This window comes from Microtus pennsylvanicus, chromosome 14, assembly GCF_037038515.1.
Source record: "Microtus pennsylvanicus isolate mMicPen1 chromosome 14, mMicPen1.hap1, whole genome shotgun sequence".
In the NCBI taxonomy this organism is placed as follows: domain Eukaryota; kingdom Metazoa; phylum Chordata; class Mammalia; order Rodentia; family Cricetidae; genus Microtus; species Microtus pennsylvanicus.
The window spans coordinates 30,504,520-30,521,926 of record NC_134592.1 but is presented as its reverse complement, the minus strand read 5'-3'; the positions used below and the strand labels follow the sequence as shown (position 1 = coordinate 30,521,926).

The window sequence follows — 17,407 nt, the reverse complement described above, 5'->3', positions numbered from 1 at the left end:
GGGAAAGTTCACCTTCAAGTTTTAAAGGTTTGTCACCTCTCTCCTGGGAAGGCTTTCAATTAATATTCTAGCCTGATTTTTCTTCCTTATATACTTTTTAGTAGGTCAGAGTCAAAATCCCAGCACTTGGAGGCAGGTGGATCTCTGAGTTTAAAGCCAGTCTGGTCTACAGAGTGAGTTCCAGGACAGCCAGGGCTGCAGAGAAACCCTGCCTCAAAAAAAAAAAAAAATCAAACAAATCAATTAAAAAAAATCAAGCTGGACAGTTGGTGGTGCACACCTTTAATCCCAGCACTAGAGAGGCAGAGGCAGGCAGATCTCTGTGAGTTTGAGGCCAGCCTGGTTTACAGAGTGAGTTCCAGGACAGCCAGGGCTACACACCCTGTCTCCAAAAAAGGAATTTATGTTTAGCCTCGGGTCCTAGATAGCCTAAGATATTTCATTATGTATATGCAAAAATTCCAAAATCCAGCAAAATATGAGATTTAGAAACCTTCTGGGTCCCAAGCACTTGGATAAAAGATACTCACCCTGTACCTGTGATTACATTTGTGCTATAAACTACACACACACACACCAATCACACTATCCAACTCACAAAGTCAAGTGATAACTATGCGGCTTCTCAAGCCTGACAGCCCCGCTTTAGAGCTGCTGAGTTACCACAATGCATTCTACACAGGCTGGATGTATATGCGCTGCTCCTTCAGTACACTACAGGCATTATTTCTTTCTTCCTTTTTTTTAAGACAGGGTTTCTCTATAAAACCTATGGCTGTCCTAAAACTCACTCTGTAGACCAGGCTGGCCTCAAACTCACAGAGCTCTACCTGCCTCTGCCTCCTGAGTGCTGAGATTAAAGGTGTGTGCCACCATGCCAGGCCCTGGCATTACTTCTAATATTTGGCTCAACTCGCTCTCATGGTGCCATGAGAACTGAGTCTGGAGGCTAGGATTGTGGCTGTTCGTGGAGTACTTGCTTAGCATGCACAAGCCCTGGTAGCATACTCAGTACTGCCTAACTGGGTGTGTGGCACATGCTGTAATATCATCTAGGAGGTGGTGGCAGGAGTAGCAGAGAAGTTCAAGGTCATCCTCCATCTTTGGCTGGGCTACAGAATTTGTTTCACAAAGAAACAAAGAAACCGTTACAACAAAAGACTAATTTGAACTGTTTCAGTTTTGTACTGAGGAAGAGGGGAAATAATCCTCTGGTGCTAACAGGTAGAGTGGCTCTTAGAACTTCCAAAGAGACAGTGTGGTGTGGCCAAATGAACTAGAAGACATGGTGAAGGCAGAAGAACCTAAGAACTCACAATCACCATCTACCTAGTTGAGGTTAAAGACAGAAAACTCAGTTACCCAGGCTCCTATTGGGGGCTGGTGTTCTGGAGGAACTTCAGATGCGACTTTGAGTCCTTGTAGCTCTTCATAGGGCAGGGTGTCCTTCTCAGACTCTGAAAATGCTCTACTTAGGGGAGTTGGGCTGTCAGGCATGGGGATGAACTCTGCGTTTTCCAGCTCCTAGGTCCGCAAAAAAGAATCTCATCAGTGTGTTTGCAGCAGTCTACAGTCTCCCAAGTCCCCTGTAGCTTTTTCTTTCATTCTGTTGTGACATCAGCGCCCTCTAGTGGGACAGAATAGTGGTGGCTAATGACATATATTGTCTAACCTGCAAACAAACTGCTACCCTTTCTTTTTTTTTTTTTTTTTTTTTTTGGTTTTTCGAGACAGTGTTTCTCTGTGGTTTTGGAGCCTGTCCTGGAACTAGCTCTTGTAGACCAGGCTGGTCTCGAACTCACAGAGATCCACCTGCCTCTGCCTCCCGAGTGCTGGGATTAAAGGCGTGCGCCACCACCGCCCGGCTTACCCTTTCTTCAGTGATAAAAATTCAGACTCAAGTTCAAGAGCAGTTGTAGCTGACTCATTTCCCCAACACAATTCTCCACACACTGTTTAGTGGGTCAGGAGGCTGAGGCTGGAGGTGTGCTGCTACCTTTGCTGTCTACCCTCAGCTGACCAGCTAAGCCCTACTACCCCTTCGTACAAGACTAAAAATTCCACCATGCGTGGTGGTGCATGCCTTTAATACCAGCAGAGGCTGTGAGTTTGGGTCCAGACTAGTCTACATAAAGAGTTCCAGGCCAGTCAGGAAAAACTGTAAATGTTTGCTGGCCATGCTGCACATACTAGTGACTGAGGCAAGGAGACTAAAGCAAGAGGTGTGTTAAGGACACCAAAAAGTCAGCAATTTCAATTTCATCACTGAGAAATAACCCCACCAGTACAGTGGTCACTAGATAGTCTAGTCTCATCCACCTGCTTTTGTGCAATCTATTTTCTGAAAGAATAAGGCCTTATTGATAGAAATTCCATCTTTTAATATAAAATAGTTTTCTTTTCTTTTGTTTTTTGAGACAGAGTTTCTCTGTAGTTTTGGAGCCTGTCCTGGAACTTGCTCTGTAGACCAGGCTGGTCTCGAACTCACAGAGATCCGCCTCCCTCTGTCTCCTGAGTGCTAGGATTAAAGGCGTGCACCAATATTGCCTGACAATAGTTTACATGTTTACTGTCTGTATCTTATCTTTAATAAACTTTATTTCTATTGTAAGGCACTTCATCTGCCCAATAGTTCACTTCTACAAACAGTATATAATCCATGAGCTTAATTTTTACACAGGTACACTCCAACACCATTTAAACTTGTTTTATCTATGTGTATACTTAGGAAGCACATACAATAGTAAGTTACCTAATGACTTTTGTTATACCTCCCTGTATAGAGTTACCCTAGAATGGGGCAATGATGCCCCTACTAGATACCACAGGCTAACAAACAAAAGGTCCAGTGCTAGAAATGGGTTACCTCTTCTGAATTGTTGGCAAGTGAGGGTCCATACAGCCCCACATTACAGGCTATGGCCAGTGTTCCTGGTTACCCTCTAGAACTTAAGAGTAAGACCGCATTGCTCACTTGGGAGGCAGAGGCAGGTCGTTCTGTGAGCTCAAAGCCAGCCTCATCAACATAGTGAGTTCTAGGACAGCCGGGGGGATACAAGTGAGTCCTTGTATTTAAAAAAGACTTTACCGCTGAAGACATCACATAGTTGAGTCCTAGAACATAGAGAAGCCAAGCTGGCACTCCCCTGAAAGTCTTATCCCTACCAGTGAGCTTTCCAAATTGCTGAAAGTTACTATGTACACCAGCAGAGGAAAGGGAACCACCTGTGACTAACAACTGGCCAGGCAAGACATGCTCAGCACCATGGATATCACTGGAGTAACCAACAACTTTCTGACTGAATTTAAGGCCCGCACCACAAGTTCAATGCCATACCTGGCACTGTTACTGGGACCAAAAATGTGGCATTAGATAGCTCATAGGCCCTAGGGGGACCTACTAAGTACTACTACTTTGTTAAATGGACACGGTATTAAACTGACTCCTAATGACTTACTATTCTATTCACCGACCAGCATCTCTCTCAACCTTCATCAGAGAAGCTTCTTTTGGCAGCAGATAGATTAACACAGAGACCCACACAACTGGTCCTGTGTAGAGCATGAGACATCTCTACCATACCCTCTCCTCCCAGGGTCAGGGCTCAGCAGAAGAGGGACAAGGACTGTAAGAGCCACAGGCTGAGAGGACTCCCTGGACACCGCAGGGCGGCTGCACACAGAAGCTCACAGCAGCTGTGACAGCTGTGCAAGCACAAGCCAGCCCCAGCCCTGGCCCGGCCCCGGCCCCGGCCCCGGCATGAAGAGGAGGCGGGAATGAAGTCCTGTTTCTAGTCAAAGACCTCCCACAACTGTAGCTGCTGGGAGAGAAGAGTCAGAATTCCTGAAGGGTAGCTCCTGCAGGTTAACAACACTCCAAGAGTATATGGGGAGCACACACTATACCTGATGGGCTTAGTAAAAAAATGAGGGGACAAAGTTGGGTTTATAGTAAGGGGGACTGGATCTGGGAAGAGTTGGGGGAGAAGACTGAATTAAATATAACCAAAATAGAATGTACAAAATTTTCAAAGAATAAAAATAAAAAATATCTTTGAGATGGGTTACAAAGATAAAAAAGTTAAGTTACACGAATTTATTACATTCACTTTAATAATACAGGCATAAAGAAGCTGGGCCCACTGGTGGGACATGCCTTTAATCCCAGCACTTGGGAAGCAGAGATAGGTGGACCTCTGTGAGTTCCAGGCCAGCCTGGGGCCACAAACAGAGACCTTTTCTTAAAAAGAAAAACAAAATAAAACAAAACAAAACCCTGTGAAAAAACATGCTGTATCATTTCTTCTTAGAAATGAAAACAGGATTAGTTTTGCAGTGCCTTCTTCCAGGTGGGAGCCTGAAGCCTCATCTCCTGTCTAAATTAGCAGGCACAAGAAACGGAGACCCACACAACCCTTACTGACTCCTGCTACAGACTCATCCTCTGAAGTATTTGTTACCTTCCGAAGCCAGCCAGGACAGGAGCTGCTAGCCCCACAACTGTTGCCCACGGCCTCCGGGGGACTGATGAACCCTTCCATTCCACGGTCTGCTTCCATTGTTCCTCGGAAGCCTCCACTTGGATCTGGAGTTTCAGATTCCCGCCGGCTGTCTTCCTCTTCACCACCACCGCCTGGGCTGGAGCTCTGAACCGCTGGTAGATGTGGTACAAAAGGAGAGAGCTTTTCTATGCTGCAGAGACTGACCATCTGACCAACCCACCAATCCTCTAAGTTCCTAGAGCTGCACGAAATGGAGTGTTCAGACAAATATCTGACACTAAACTGTTAAAAATTGTTTTAAAAAAAGATTTTTAAAAAATTTAAAAAATAAAACAAACAAACAAACAAAAATTTAAAAGCTGGGCAGTGGCGGCGCACTCGGGAGGCAAGGCAGGCGGATCCCTGTGAGTTCGAGGCCAGCCTGGTCTACAAGAGCTAGTTCCAGGAAAAACAAAACCAACAAACAAACCAAAAAAGATTTATTTTATGTGTATGAGTGTTTTTGCCTGCATATATGTCTGTGTACCATGTGCACACACTGCCCTCAGGCTGTCAGAATGGCAGCATGAGATTTTACTCCATCTTGTGGGTCCAAATTTTTTTTTTTTTTTTGGTTTTTCGAGACAGGGTTTCTCTGTAGCTTTGGAGCCTGTCCTGGAACTCCCTTGGTAGACCAGGCTGGCCTCGAACTCACAGAGATCCGCCTGTCTCTGCCTCCCAAGTGCTGGGATTACAGGAGTGCGCCACCACCGCCCGGCATGGGTCCAAATTTTTATTCTTTTGTTTTCTTTTGTTTTTGGAGACAGGGTTTCCCTGTGTAGCCCAGGCTATCCTGGAACGTGCTTTGTAGACCAGCCTGGCCTCAAATTCACAGAGATCAGCCTGCCTCTGCCTCCTGAGTGCTGGGATTAAAGGCATGCGCCACCACCGCCCAGTTTATAAATTTCTATTCTTGAGACAGAGTCTCTAGACATAAAGACTGGCCTTAAACTTGGCATGTAGCTGAGGATGGCCTTGAACATCTGATCTTAGTGCTACATCTTCCCAGTGCTAGGATTATAAGCATGTGCCACCATGTCAGGCTTACATGAAGGTATTTTTATGTTATGATCACCATAATTCATGTCTGTTTTCCAAATCCTAGTGCGTGTCTGGCAGGCAATTCACTAGCAGTATCTTCCACTAGCATTTGCCTTATGTAAAAAGTTCTTCAACACTGAGCCATACACTTCGTAAGTTTCCACAAAATAACAAGGTAAATTCTGAAACATCGGCGTACACATGACTTCTTTCCTGGCTCAGGGTCAGGTACTAGAGAACCGTGAAGAGAGCTCTAGCTGGGAAGCCAGTAGAGGGCTTGGGCTGACTTTCCTAAGTTCAGGTTAAAATGACTTTTCTTTCTGAGGGTCTATTTTGAACATAAATTTTGTATGGTTTTTGGAGACAGGGTCTTACTATGTAGCTCTGGCTGTCCTGGAACTTGCTATATATACCACTCTGACCTCAAACTCATGAAAATCCACCTGCCTCTGCCTTCAAAGGGCTGTAAATTTTTAAAGACTAGAATACCTGGAATGCCATGGAAGTAAAAGTCTCAAGCGATGGTAAGGATACAGATTTCACATCACAATGAGGAGCAAGCCTCTTATTCACTTCCACAGCTGATGCAGGCGTGGAAGACACAATAACCCTGATAACCATGTCAGAGCAGCAACACTCACCACAATACAACCTTCCCTCCTAATCACAGCTCTCCAACCCACTTACCGGTTCCGATAGACAGGCCGCTGCTGTTAGAACGGATGGTCTTAGAATTCAATACTTTCTCTGGGGAAAAATATGCAATAGGTAAGCACTGTATACAGACACTGGCAGGAAGAGTGAAGGGAGACAGAGCAGGGAGGAAGTGGTCACTGGCATCTCTGACTAGCAGTAACTTAGTACTTACTATTTACAAGTTAGTCTCAGAAGTGAAACATTTACTGAGCTACTATACACACAGTACTGGGGTGGGAGTTTTCTACCTCTGCTGGAAGTGACACGGAAGCTTTACAAAGTAACAATTCCTAAATCCTACCCGAAATTGGTCAAGGATGGAGCAGCACTAAGATTTATAAAAGCCAAGGTTTTTATCATGGAGTTCAAAGTAATGTTTCTACAAAAAAAGCATGGAAATTTTCTTTTAAAAGAATTACTGACCTAGGTGGTGGTGACACATGCTTTTAATCTCAGCACTCAGAAGGCAGAGGCAAATGAATCTCTGTGAGTTCGAGGCCAGCCTGGTCTACAGAGTGAGATCTAGAGTTTCAGGACAGGCTTTAAGGCTACATAGAAAAATGCTGTCTCAAAAAAAAAAAAAAAGGCAGAAGGATCAGGAACTTATGGTAATTTTTGGCTACTAAGTACTGAGTTTGAGGCTACCCTGAGCTACATGACCCTGACACAAAACAGTCCAATAGAGAAGAAATATCAGATGACTAACTTGGGAAACAAAACTGTTCTGTTCCTATCACTTTGTATGGCATCTCCATCCAACACATGTCTTAAAAAAGCAGCCTCTGCTTCAGGATACTTCTGTTTCCAACAATGTCAGTCCTGCCCAAATCACCCCAACTCCATATATATGAAACTCTTACCAACAATAAGAATGGTGTGCCAGCCACGGCAAGAAAGGTCTGGGACATGATGCAGTGATCCAAAAATAGGCCGAGGCCATGAGGTACAGATATCAGAGCCATGTGGTCTCTCTGTAGGAGTCATTGCCAGGCGGCCGTTGCCACCATTTCCCCAGGCAAAAATGTGATTATCTAGGAAAAAATTAAATAGCAGATTAATAGGACACTATTTGCCTAGTTCTGGGACTAGAAAGATGTCCTAGTAAGTACCAAATTAAAGAAAAGCTGAGTATTTCTCTCCATAGAGCCTAAAACTCTTCCTGATCCCACCCTGATAAAAATGACCACTGCCTCTATGTCTGCTGTTCATTCGTTTACTCATTCACTTGTCATTCATTCCAACAAGTAAGAGAATTTACTTCACAGCAAATGTTGCTCAAGCTGTCTGAGGCAGAACATAAAGCCAAGTCCTTGCTCCAGTGACTTCAGTGGGGAGAATAACAACACCGAGGGAACAGCTCTCTCCTGTTTCAGACAATGGCAAGTGGGATGCTGTGCAACACGAAGGATGTGAGTAACGTGGGATGGCATTTCACTATTTGAGAGAAAGTGCTCAGAGGTGTACTCTTTGACACTGAGCAGAGATCTAGTTGAACTGAGTGAGTTTCCAGGCAGACTTAAGAGCAAGAGCAAGGTTGCACAAGCAGAGAAGGAGGCGGTTCTCAGGAGCAAAGCAAGACAGAGGGGCAGTGGTAGAAGAGGTCCTGGTCATAGGGCTGTGCAAGCCTGACTGGTGTACCAAGCCGCAAGAGCAGGAGGTATTTAAGAGGACCTCTGAGGTTATGATAAGAACCAACCGCAAAAGAAAAAGGTGGAAGCAAAGACCAGTTGAAGTACGGATATAGCAAGAAGTTGTTGGGTATATTAGGAACACAGCATGGAGAGCTCAGGATGGCGCTGACTAAGAAGTCTACAGAGGAACAGAGCGGAGTGTAAAGGAATGGGTTCACAGAGAAGAGGTGAACGTCTCTAGCACAGCACCTATGTGCTATAGGAAGATGGCCTATGTGCTTCTTCCCACATACCCAGCCAATGCTGATCAGGACCAACATGGTACTGGATAAGACAGACAGAAGTACTCGATGGTTCTGGAGATACTTTACCAAAAATGTCCAAATTAAAAACCAGGTGAACTTAGGATATTAGCCTGCCGTTATCTAGAAATCTGGCCTGTAAAAAATTTGCTACATTGGACATATGCCAGTTAGACAAAACCTTGTTTCCTAATCAGAATTAAACCAGCTACCTGTCTGGAAAGCAGGAACAAAACATAGACAGACTCACCGTCAGTGGCGGCGATGGTGAACTCATCGCCACAGGAGACCCTGATTACTTGCTTTCCACCAAGGGGTCCCCCTAACAGGTTGATTCCCAGGCGCTTCTTGTAATTCCCAACACCAAGCTGCCCACACTTATTACAGCCAAAAGTCAGCAACCGGCCTCGTTCTGAGGGAGAAGCAAAAATAAACAGCCAATCACAAATGAACCATGAAACAGAGAAGATACAGCAATGCAGCTCCATGCACTAGAAGACAGAAATATGAAGCTACTCAGATGATCTTGAGGTAGAGTATCTAAGCAGTGTGATCAATCAGAACCTCTAACTGACCATAGCATTTTTCCAATATTTCAAACAATATTAAAACCAAAACACCCCCCCCAAATAAAGCAATTTATTTATTGTGCATGCATAGGTGGATGGACATGCCATAACTGAGGTCAGAAGACAACTTTCAGGGAACAAAACTCTTTTACCCTGTAGGTTCCTGGGACCAAACTGAGGTGTGGGGTAGCTACCTTAATTCAGAGAAAGGGTACTACCCTTAATTTAGAATACTTACAGTAGGTGCCAATCATAAATATGGTTTTTGTTCTTTTAAGAGTATTTAAAGCTGGGCATGGTGGTGTATGCCTTTAATCCCAGCACGCAGGAGACAGAGGCAAGAGGATCTCCAAGATTGAGGCCAGCCTGGTCTACAGATCAAGTTCCAAGTCAGCCCCGGCTACAGTGAGAAACCCTGCCTCAGAAAACAAACAAATAATAATTTAATTATTGAATATATATATATTGGCCTGTCTGTGTATATGTCACATGTAGGTGTGTCCTCAGAGGTAAGAAGAGGGTATCAGATCCCTTGAAGCTGAAGTTATAGTCACTTTTTAGCAATCCAAACTGGGTGCTGGACATGGAACTTGGGTCCTCTGGAAGACCAGCAAGTAAGCACTATTAACCACTTCATTGAGCCATCTCTCCAGCTGGAAGTATGGTGTTCTTATTAAAATGCATATTCATTTTGTATTTATAGAAATCATTTTTTAAAAATCTGTGCTTAAATGCCTAATTTGTTAATAATATAATACTGAGTACTAGGGAGAAGTCAGAGGATGCATTAAGAGGATTATTAAGAAAGCTAATATTTCATAGCACAAAAGAACCTGAGCTTTGAAGGCATATGATACAGCTCAACAACTTACCATCAATAGCAGCTGTGTGAGTCTTGCCTGGGGCAATGGTACGAATTTTGTAAAAGGACAACTGTTTGGCCAAGGTAAAGGAGGTTGTGTAGGGCACTTCATGGTATGCCTGAGACAAGTAAAACACAGAGCAACAGACTCATAAAGCGAACAATGGTGATGGTGGTGGTGGGGCAGGCTGAGGATGGAAAAGGCTTTCAAACAAATCCTGCTAAGACAGGGTGCCACATAGCTTCCCATCTTCAACAGGACATAAGAAATAAGCTCAGTACAGAATCAGAATTTGATATAAGATGCAGGGATTTCTGAGTATAAAACCCACATTCTGAATTAAAGCATGCAACACAAGAACTCTTCATCTCAGGAGATTATGGTCTAAGGATGGAATAATTGAATCTGTGTTGCTTGCACGCTCTGCCTCTTTAACAAGGAAGGGCAGGGTAAATATGCTCTTCAGCTTACAAAGAAATCAGTTATTATGATCTAATTTTACCTACTAGGTAGTGTTTCACAAAATTTCATAACACATATTCCTCTGATTCTTTTTGTTAAAAAACAAAACAAAACAAAAAACATGTAGCAGGGCAGTGGTAGTGAATGCCTTCAATACTAGCACTCAGGAGGTGTATCTGAGTTCAAGGATAGCCTGGTTTACAGAGAGAATTCCAGGACAGTCAGAGCTACACAGAGAAAAACCAAAACCACCACCAACAAAAACCCATGTAAATGAAGTTCACAACAAATCTGCATCTTAACAAACCACAAATCAAGTGGCAAATTTGAAGATGCCTTTCAAACTATCACTCTCCAGGCTTCACCCTGAGTTTGTCCTCTTCTAAGACTGGACTTCAGACACCACATACAAATTAACTCTTTCATCAAGTTAGGGAACTGTAAATTTACTTGATTTTTTTCTTTTTCTTTTTTCTTTTTGCATTTGAAGGGGAAGGGGCAGGGAACAGACTTGATCTTTAGAAATATCAAAAATTCATGATACTAACACAACCTGGCTGGGCGGTGGTGGCGCACACCTTTAATCCCAGCACTCGGGAGGCAGATGCAGGTAGATCTCTGTGAGTTCGAGGCCAACCTGGTCTATAAGAGCTAGTTCCAGGACAGGCTCCAAAGCCACAAAAAACTGTGTCTTGAAAAAACAAAACAAAACAAAAAAAGCCAAACAAAAACAAAACAACCAAAAAAATCCAAAAAACAAAACAAAAAAACACAACCTGAAGATGTGGAATGGTAGTTAGTCTTGGTAAGTTTATGTGAGGTCAGTAAGTCAGGAATCTACAGAGAGAAAGAAATACTTCTTTTCATTGGCACAATATTCTTGTCCCTTCCGGGCAGAGGTGACACACACCTTAAATCCCAGCACTCGGGAGACAGAGCCAGATGAATCTCTGAGTTTGAGACCAGCCTGGTCTACAGAGTGAGTTCCAGTACAGCCAGGGCTGTTAAGCGCAGAAACCCTGTCTTGAAAAACAAAAAGATAAAATCTGAACTCTCTCTTTACCCTCTGCAGCCAGCTTTGCTGAGGTGGAACTGTAAAACCTACCGCACATAAGCATTTGTGGGATTTTCGCCTTTGGCTTTTAAAGGGGTCTTGTTACATACTCCAGGTTGGCCTCAAACTAAGGATCCTCCTGCCTCAGCTTCCTGAGTGCTAAAATTAAAGGCATGCACCATCATTTAGCCTATGTACCAACACATTTGTAAAACCACCACCCTGATCAAGACAGAGGCCACTTAGGCAATTCTTCTACTTTTGATTCAGACCCCTGTCCCCGAACAAAGCAAAGAAATACAATAAGATAAAAAACCAAAACAAAACCCCACGAAGACCTACACTTCTCTTCTCTGAAGTAGCTTCTGTCTGACTGCTGCACCATGCTCACTTAGCCTGTCCCTGAACGTCACACAAAATAATCATATGCTCTTTTGTAGCTAATTTCTTTTGTTGAACATAACGTCTGTGAGATCACTTTATTCTTAAGTCAGAGAATCCCAACCCAGAATTCTGCTGATGTGGTTAAAGTCTCAAGGGCCACTCACTTCATGGTTGATGATTCCAGACATGCACTGATTCAGCCCCAGTTTGTTGAACTCATTGAGTCCACAGGCCAGCACTTTGCCTGACTGGGTGAGCAGAAAGGTCCCATCACAGCCACATTGTACTGCAACAATGATTAAAGCTTTTGGAACATCTACCTGCAAGAAAAAAAGTTGGGAAAAAAATCCCAAGTACATAATTCATATTAGAAAAGAACCCTCAAGTTCCATCATCATGTTGCCCAACAGCTTGGAGGTCACTCTTGCTAGCACGGCACTCCAGTTTTAGAGCATGGAGAGAAAGGCTGCAGTTAGAAGGAACAGATGTTCCCTGTCCGTCTGTAGAGGGGAGACTGCAGATAAGCTTGGGAGAAGGGGAGCTTCAATCTCTATCTGGCTTTGTCTTCAGTCATGGAGGCTCCTCGATAGTTATGAAAGAAACATGGCACCCTGAACATCTCGGTCTTTTAGACAGTGTACAGAGGTAGCAGCTAGGACTTCTGCATCCTTCTACAGTTTGTCAGTCAGGGTTAGAGAACGAAGGGTATCAGATGGGACCATGGATATGTGTGAAACCTTGGCCCTCAGATTCTTTTCACAGAGGAACGGCTATCTCTATATGCATCACTTAATCCTTAAGATACACATACAAACTGGCAACTATGGATGGCAGAGCACTGTAGATAGCGGTAGTTAACCTTCCAGTGTCAGGTAAGCCTGGGCCCTGAGGCATGTAAGAGGTGTGCCTTTAGCTGACTCAGGTCCTGGCAGCCTCTTCCAGTGCCAGCTCTGGCAGTACACACAGTAATCAGATATGATGTCTCCTACTGCACAGCCTCTAAGCAAAGGCCATTCCACCTGGTGTTCAACCATGGAAATGGAAAGCTGGGGTAACAGATAACATGTCACTTCCTTAAGGAGATTTAGCTGTCTGTGACACTTTCTGTTTTATGTGCTGATTTTAATTTCATATCTGAGTAAGATATGACTCCAGTGTCCATAATAGCTGTATCCACTTTCTCAATTTTCTGTGATTTAGTCAGATGACAAGACCACATAGGGCTAAATCAGGAACCCTAGATCATCAGTCTCCTAGACAGGAAAGACTTCAGAAATAAAACTCTGTTATGAGAGTCGGGAGAGAAGATGTCCTTTTGGTTAGAGACTGTGTTTTAGACAGGCTAGAGAAGAAGCTGTTTCTCAGTTTACCCTTTGTGGTGTATAGTAATCCTCTTCTGAATCCAAACCCAGTCGTCCTGAAACACACAAAAGAATGACAGTCATTATATCGAGGCGTTCTTCTCCAGAAAGATGCTCTAAAACTCTTTCTGAATTAACCTGCCTTGAAGAAAGGAGCTCAAAGACTGAAATCATGAGGAGCACCTGAAAGAAGTGGAAGGAAGCAGGCTTCACCTACCGTATTCACCACAGCCCCACGAGTAGACTTCTTTGTTTCGGGTCAGCACCACCACATGATTGTCCCCGCAGGAGACCTGCTCCACTGGATTGCTGAGGAAAAAGTCCAGCTGCCTGGGCTCTAGCACTTCCGGGCCAGAAACCTTGTCCACCCCCATGCAGCCATAGTAGTCTGATCCAAAGGCATAGAGCTGACCCTCATCTGCAAAAGGAAAGAAAACCCATCACAGAAAGGATTTAGTGTCCCATCATAAAGCTGGGCAGAGCTGTAATGAGGACTACCTTAGCCAATGGTGTCACACAAGACATGATCATATCAGAGTCAGAAAGCTAGCCCACACAAATAAGCAGAGCTGTTGTAGATAGGGAACCACGTATTGTATTATTATTGTAAGGGAGAATCTAGGATTATCATGTTAAATGATCTTCAAATTTTCCCGGAGCCTTCCCTATTTTGTAGACAGAAAGAAACACCAAAGATGGGACTAGTTTGCTCAGAAGTTAATATGTACTATTCTTCCAAAGGGCCCTAGTTTGATATCTAGCAACTATGCCAGGGCAACTCACAATTATAAGCCCAGTTTAAGTAAGATCTGAGGCCCTCCTTCAGCCTTCACAATAAGTATTACACTCATGTGCACAAATCCACATTCAGATATATACATATACATAAGATTAAAAAGTAGCCAGGAGGTGGTGGTGCCCACCTTTAATCCCAGCAATTGGGAGGTAGAGGAAGACAGATCTCTGTGAGTTCGAGGACAGCCTGGTCTACAGCATGAGTTCCAGAACAGCCAGGGCTGTGACACAGAGAAACCCTGTTTTGAATAACCAAAACCAAAGTCAGGCGGTGGTGGCACACGCCTTAATCCCAGCATTCGGGACGCAGAAGCAGGCAGATCTCTGTAAATCCAAGACCAGCCTGGTCTGCAAAGTAAGTTACAGGACAGCCAAGTTTTTACACAGAGAAACCCTGCCTCCAGAAAAAGAAAAGAAAAAATACCGAGGACTTATAAAGTATGATAGATCAAAACTAAACATAACTTTTGTCCTGATTTTGTGTTGTGCAAAGCCTAACTAGGACACACAGTAGCTTTCTCCTATCTCACATCTTCTCCATTATCTACCTTTCTTCTCCTTGCTCATCACTACACATCATAGCAACCTGGAAAGTTTCTTTTGTTTGTCATAGTGTTGGGAATTGAACTTATGGCCTTGCCTCTGCTATACAAGTGTTCTGAGCTATTCTCCCCAGGCTTGGGAATGTTGTTATTAATAAATATATTTGCTTAACATTTTTGGGGATTTTTTTGGTAGTCTTTTGCCATAAAATCTCAACTAAAATTGCACAGCATTAGCACAATGTCCCATATTAAATGTCCTCAAGATGTTTTTTTGTAAGTGGCTTACCTGTCACACAAACAGTGAAATCCTCACCACATGACACTTGGTGGATAGCTTTCCCCTGCAACTTTTCCACATGCTTTGGCTGTCGATAGGAAGCTTTGTCTCCATGTCCTAGCTGACCGTGTAGTTTAGTGCCCCCTTGCATGTTCTGTTAAAAAAGAGATCTTGTGCAGTTTTAACTATTTACAATAAAAGTTAATCTTTAACATAACTTCTAAAGAAAAACAAGTGGGGAAGGGGAATAGTTTTCACTATATAGCACTGGCTGTCCTCACACTAACTCTCTGTAGACCAGGCTGGGCAAGCTGCCTACCTCTGCTTCTTGAGTGCTGGGATTAAAGGTGTTCACTGCTATGCCTTGGTAAGATAAAGCATTTCAAAGGTTAATATAAACCCCTACCTACAGGTAAAGAAGACTTTAAAACACATCCAGATTCATATCCATCAGGCATCAGGACAAATTTCAAATTTTGTCATTATTTTAGTATAAGGTGAACTACATGTTTAACTATGGGTGATGCTGAAAAGTTCATTATAGAGTTTAATTTGATTGCTTTCTGTTCTAATTTGCTGCTGTGATAAATATCATGACTTAAAGCAACTTGGAGAGGAAAGGGTTTACAGCTTATAGTCTATCATCAAGGAAAGCCAGGGCAGGAGCTCAAGTCAGGAACTAAAAGCAGAAGAATATGCCCCACAATATTCCAATCTGATGGAGGCAATTTGTCAACTGCGGTTGCCTTTTTCCAGGTGACTAGTTTGAGTCGAGTTGACAAAAACTAACTAGAACACTTTTAAAGGAGTACAACCTCTTTTTTTTTTTTTTTTTTTGGTTTTTCGAGACAGGGTTTCTCTGTGATTTTGGAGCCTGTCCTGGAACTAGCTCTTGTAGACCAGGCTGGTCTCGAACTCACAGAGATCCGCCTGCCTCTGCCTCCCGAGTGCTGGGATTAAAGACATGCGCCACCACCGCCCGGCAGTACAACTTCTTGAAAACCACCTGGACTAGAAGTTTTATAAACTTTGGTCGGCTTCCTTAAAACAGAACAGTTAAAAAAGACTATAGCTATATCAAAAGAAAACAAAAATAAGGAAAAAGAATTTGGTTCTATCAAAGACACAGCGATGAGAACAGTTCTCATGGTTTTGCAACAGTTTCATAGAGACAGCAATCTCTCCATGCACCGACTCAGGTACAAACCCTTTAATAAATAGTTGTAAGGTATTACTTTCATTCCATTTCAGGCAGCTGCCTCAAGCTAATTCTTTAAGGGACAAGGTCATCCCTTGATAAGGCAAAATCACTTATTCTTTTAACATTTTACAATTACTCATAGTCTACTCTCACACAACGCACCTATAAAGAAAGTTGAAGCCACAGAAAAACAGAAGAGCTCCCTCAGAGAGGAAGCAGGATCAGGGCAGGGCTGGGGAGTAGCAAGTATCCTGAAATGCACCTACAGAAGGCACAGCAATGAACTAGAAAGCCAAGAGCGGGGCTGGAGAGATGGCTCAGAGGTTAAGAGCACTGATTGTTCTTCCAGAGGTCCTGAGTTCAATTCCCAGCAACCACATGGTGGCTCACAACCATCTGCAATGAAATCTGATGCCCTCTTCTGGCCTGCAGGCACACATGCAGAAAGAACACTGTAAACAAAATAAATGAATCAATCTTTAAAAAAAAGAAAAGAAAGCCAAGAGCACAAGCTATTATGAAAGTCAAGTCAAAACAGAACCTCAAGGAGGGAACAGTCAATTGCGCTAGGTGTTATAGAGAAGTCAACCTAGGTCAGGACAAAGGGTGTTTATTTTAGCAGTTTATAGATCATTTGGTAACTGTGTGGCAAGGATGGAAGCTGTACTGTATGGAGATCTGGTGGTACACATTGGTGGTATATACCTAGAACCCTAGCATTTGGGAGGCTGCAAATTCTAGATCAGCCTTGGCTATAGAGTTAAGACTCTGTCTCAAAAAATAAAAATGCAACAATAAACAACAACAAAAGCTGAAAGACAGAGCCCAAAGTCAGAGGACAACAAAGGAAAACTCTTGGCTATTTTCATTCATGATGAAGGACTGGGAGGTTTTCTGAGATGCCAAGTCCTTCCTTTGTTACAAAGCTATTTCACAGGTACTAGCTGCTTTAACCTCATGATCACAGAACAAAAGTACCTGACATGGCTGAAATCATCTAGTTGTCCGTGACAGACAGTCCAGTCTTCTGAACCCAAACCCAAGGTTCTCTCAATTTTCTTTTCCTCTCATCCATTTATCCAGAAACCATTACTAGGTGACCACTACGCCCTAGGAGTGGAGCTCCATGATAAACTGCACAGCCACAGCTGCTCTCATAGGGCTCATGTCTGATCGTCCGTCTCATTCCTACTGCACAAGGACAGCTAACAAACGCCTACAGTCCAGATGCAATGGGGCTTGTAGCCTACTCTACTTACCACCCAAGTGTAGAGTTCCTTCTCCACAGTGACCACAGCAAAGTGGGTGTTCCCTGCGCACACCTGTCGGGCACTACAGCCACTCTTGATGACATCCAATTTCTGAGGTGTAGATTTTCCACCACCCCAAACATAGACTTCACTGGTTCGTGATGTTACCACAGCAATGGGTGCTTCAGTCACAGTGCTTGACCTGCCAGCAAGTCCCAACAAAGGCATATTTAACATAAAAGTTGTTTCTAATCAGACTGGGAATGTAGCTCAGGGCTTGCATAGCAAGCATGAAACCTCGGTTTGATCTTTAGAGCAGTGTGGGATGTATGTTTCTTTTACAAAAGAAAAAAGACTATTCCCTTGGGAAAATGCCAATTTTGGCATGAGAAAGTATGTTCTTCCAACCTCTTTTCATAACAGGCCTCATCACAG

At 43.4% G+C, this 17,407-nt stretch overlaps 1 protein-coding gene across 1 annotated transcript in view; it reads right to left on the bottom strand.

The window, feature by feature from the left end:
* The window catches only part of Nek9 (NIMA related kinase 9), a 38,460-nt gene that overhangs the window by 4,491 nt on the left and 16,562 nt on the right, over positions 1-17,407 (bottom strand). The window contains exons 10-20 of the mRNA XM_075948536.1: positions 16,982-17,174; positions 14,531-14,675; positions 13,122-13,322; positions 12,914-12,960; positions 11,708-11,863; positions 9,653-9,761; positions 8,462-8,623; positions 7,139-7,309; positions 6,270-6,329; positions 4,461-4,654; positions 1,363-1,524 (exon numbers count right to left, since the gene is read on the bottom strand). Of these exons, the coding sequence (XP_075804651.1) occupies positions 1,363-1,524; positions 4,461-4,654; positions 6,270-6,329; positions 7,139-7,309; positions 8,462-8,623; positions 9,653-9,761; positions 11,708-11,863; positions 12,914-12,960; positions 13,122-13,322; positions 14,531-14,675; positions 16,982-17,174 (1,600 nt within the window). The remainder of the gene's footprint in view (positions 1-1,362; positions 1,525-4,460; positions 4,655-6,269; positions 6,330-7,138; positions 7,310-8,461; positions 8,624-9,652; positions 9,762-11,707; positions 11,864-12,913; positions 12,961-13,121; positions 13,323-14,530; positions 14,676-16,981; positions 17,175-17,407) is intronic.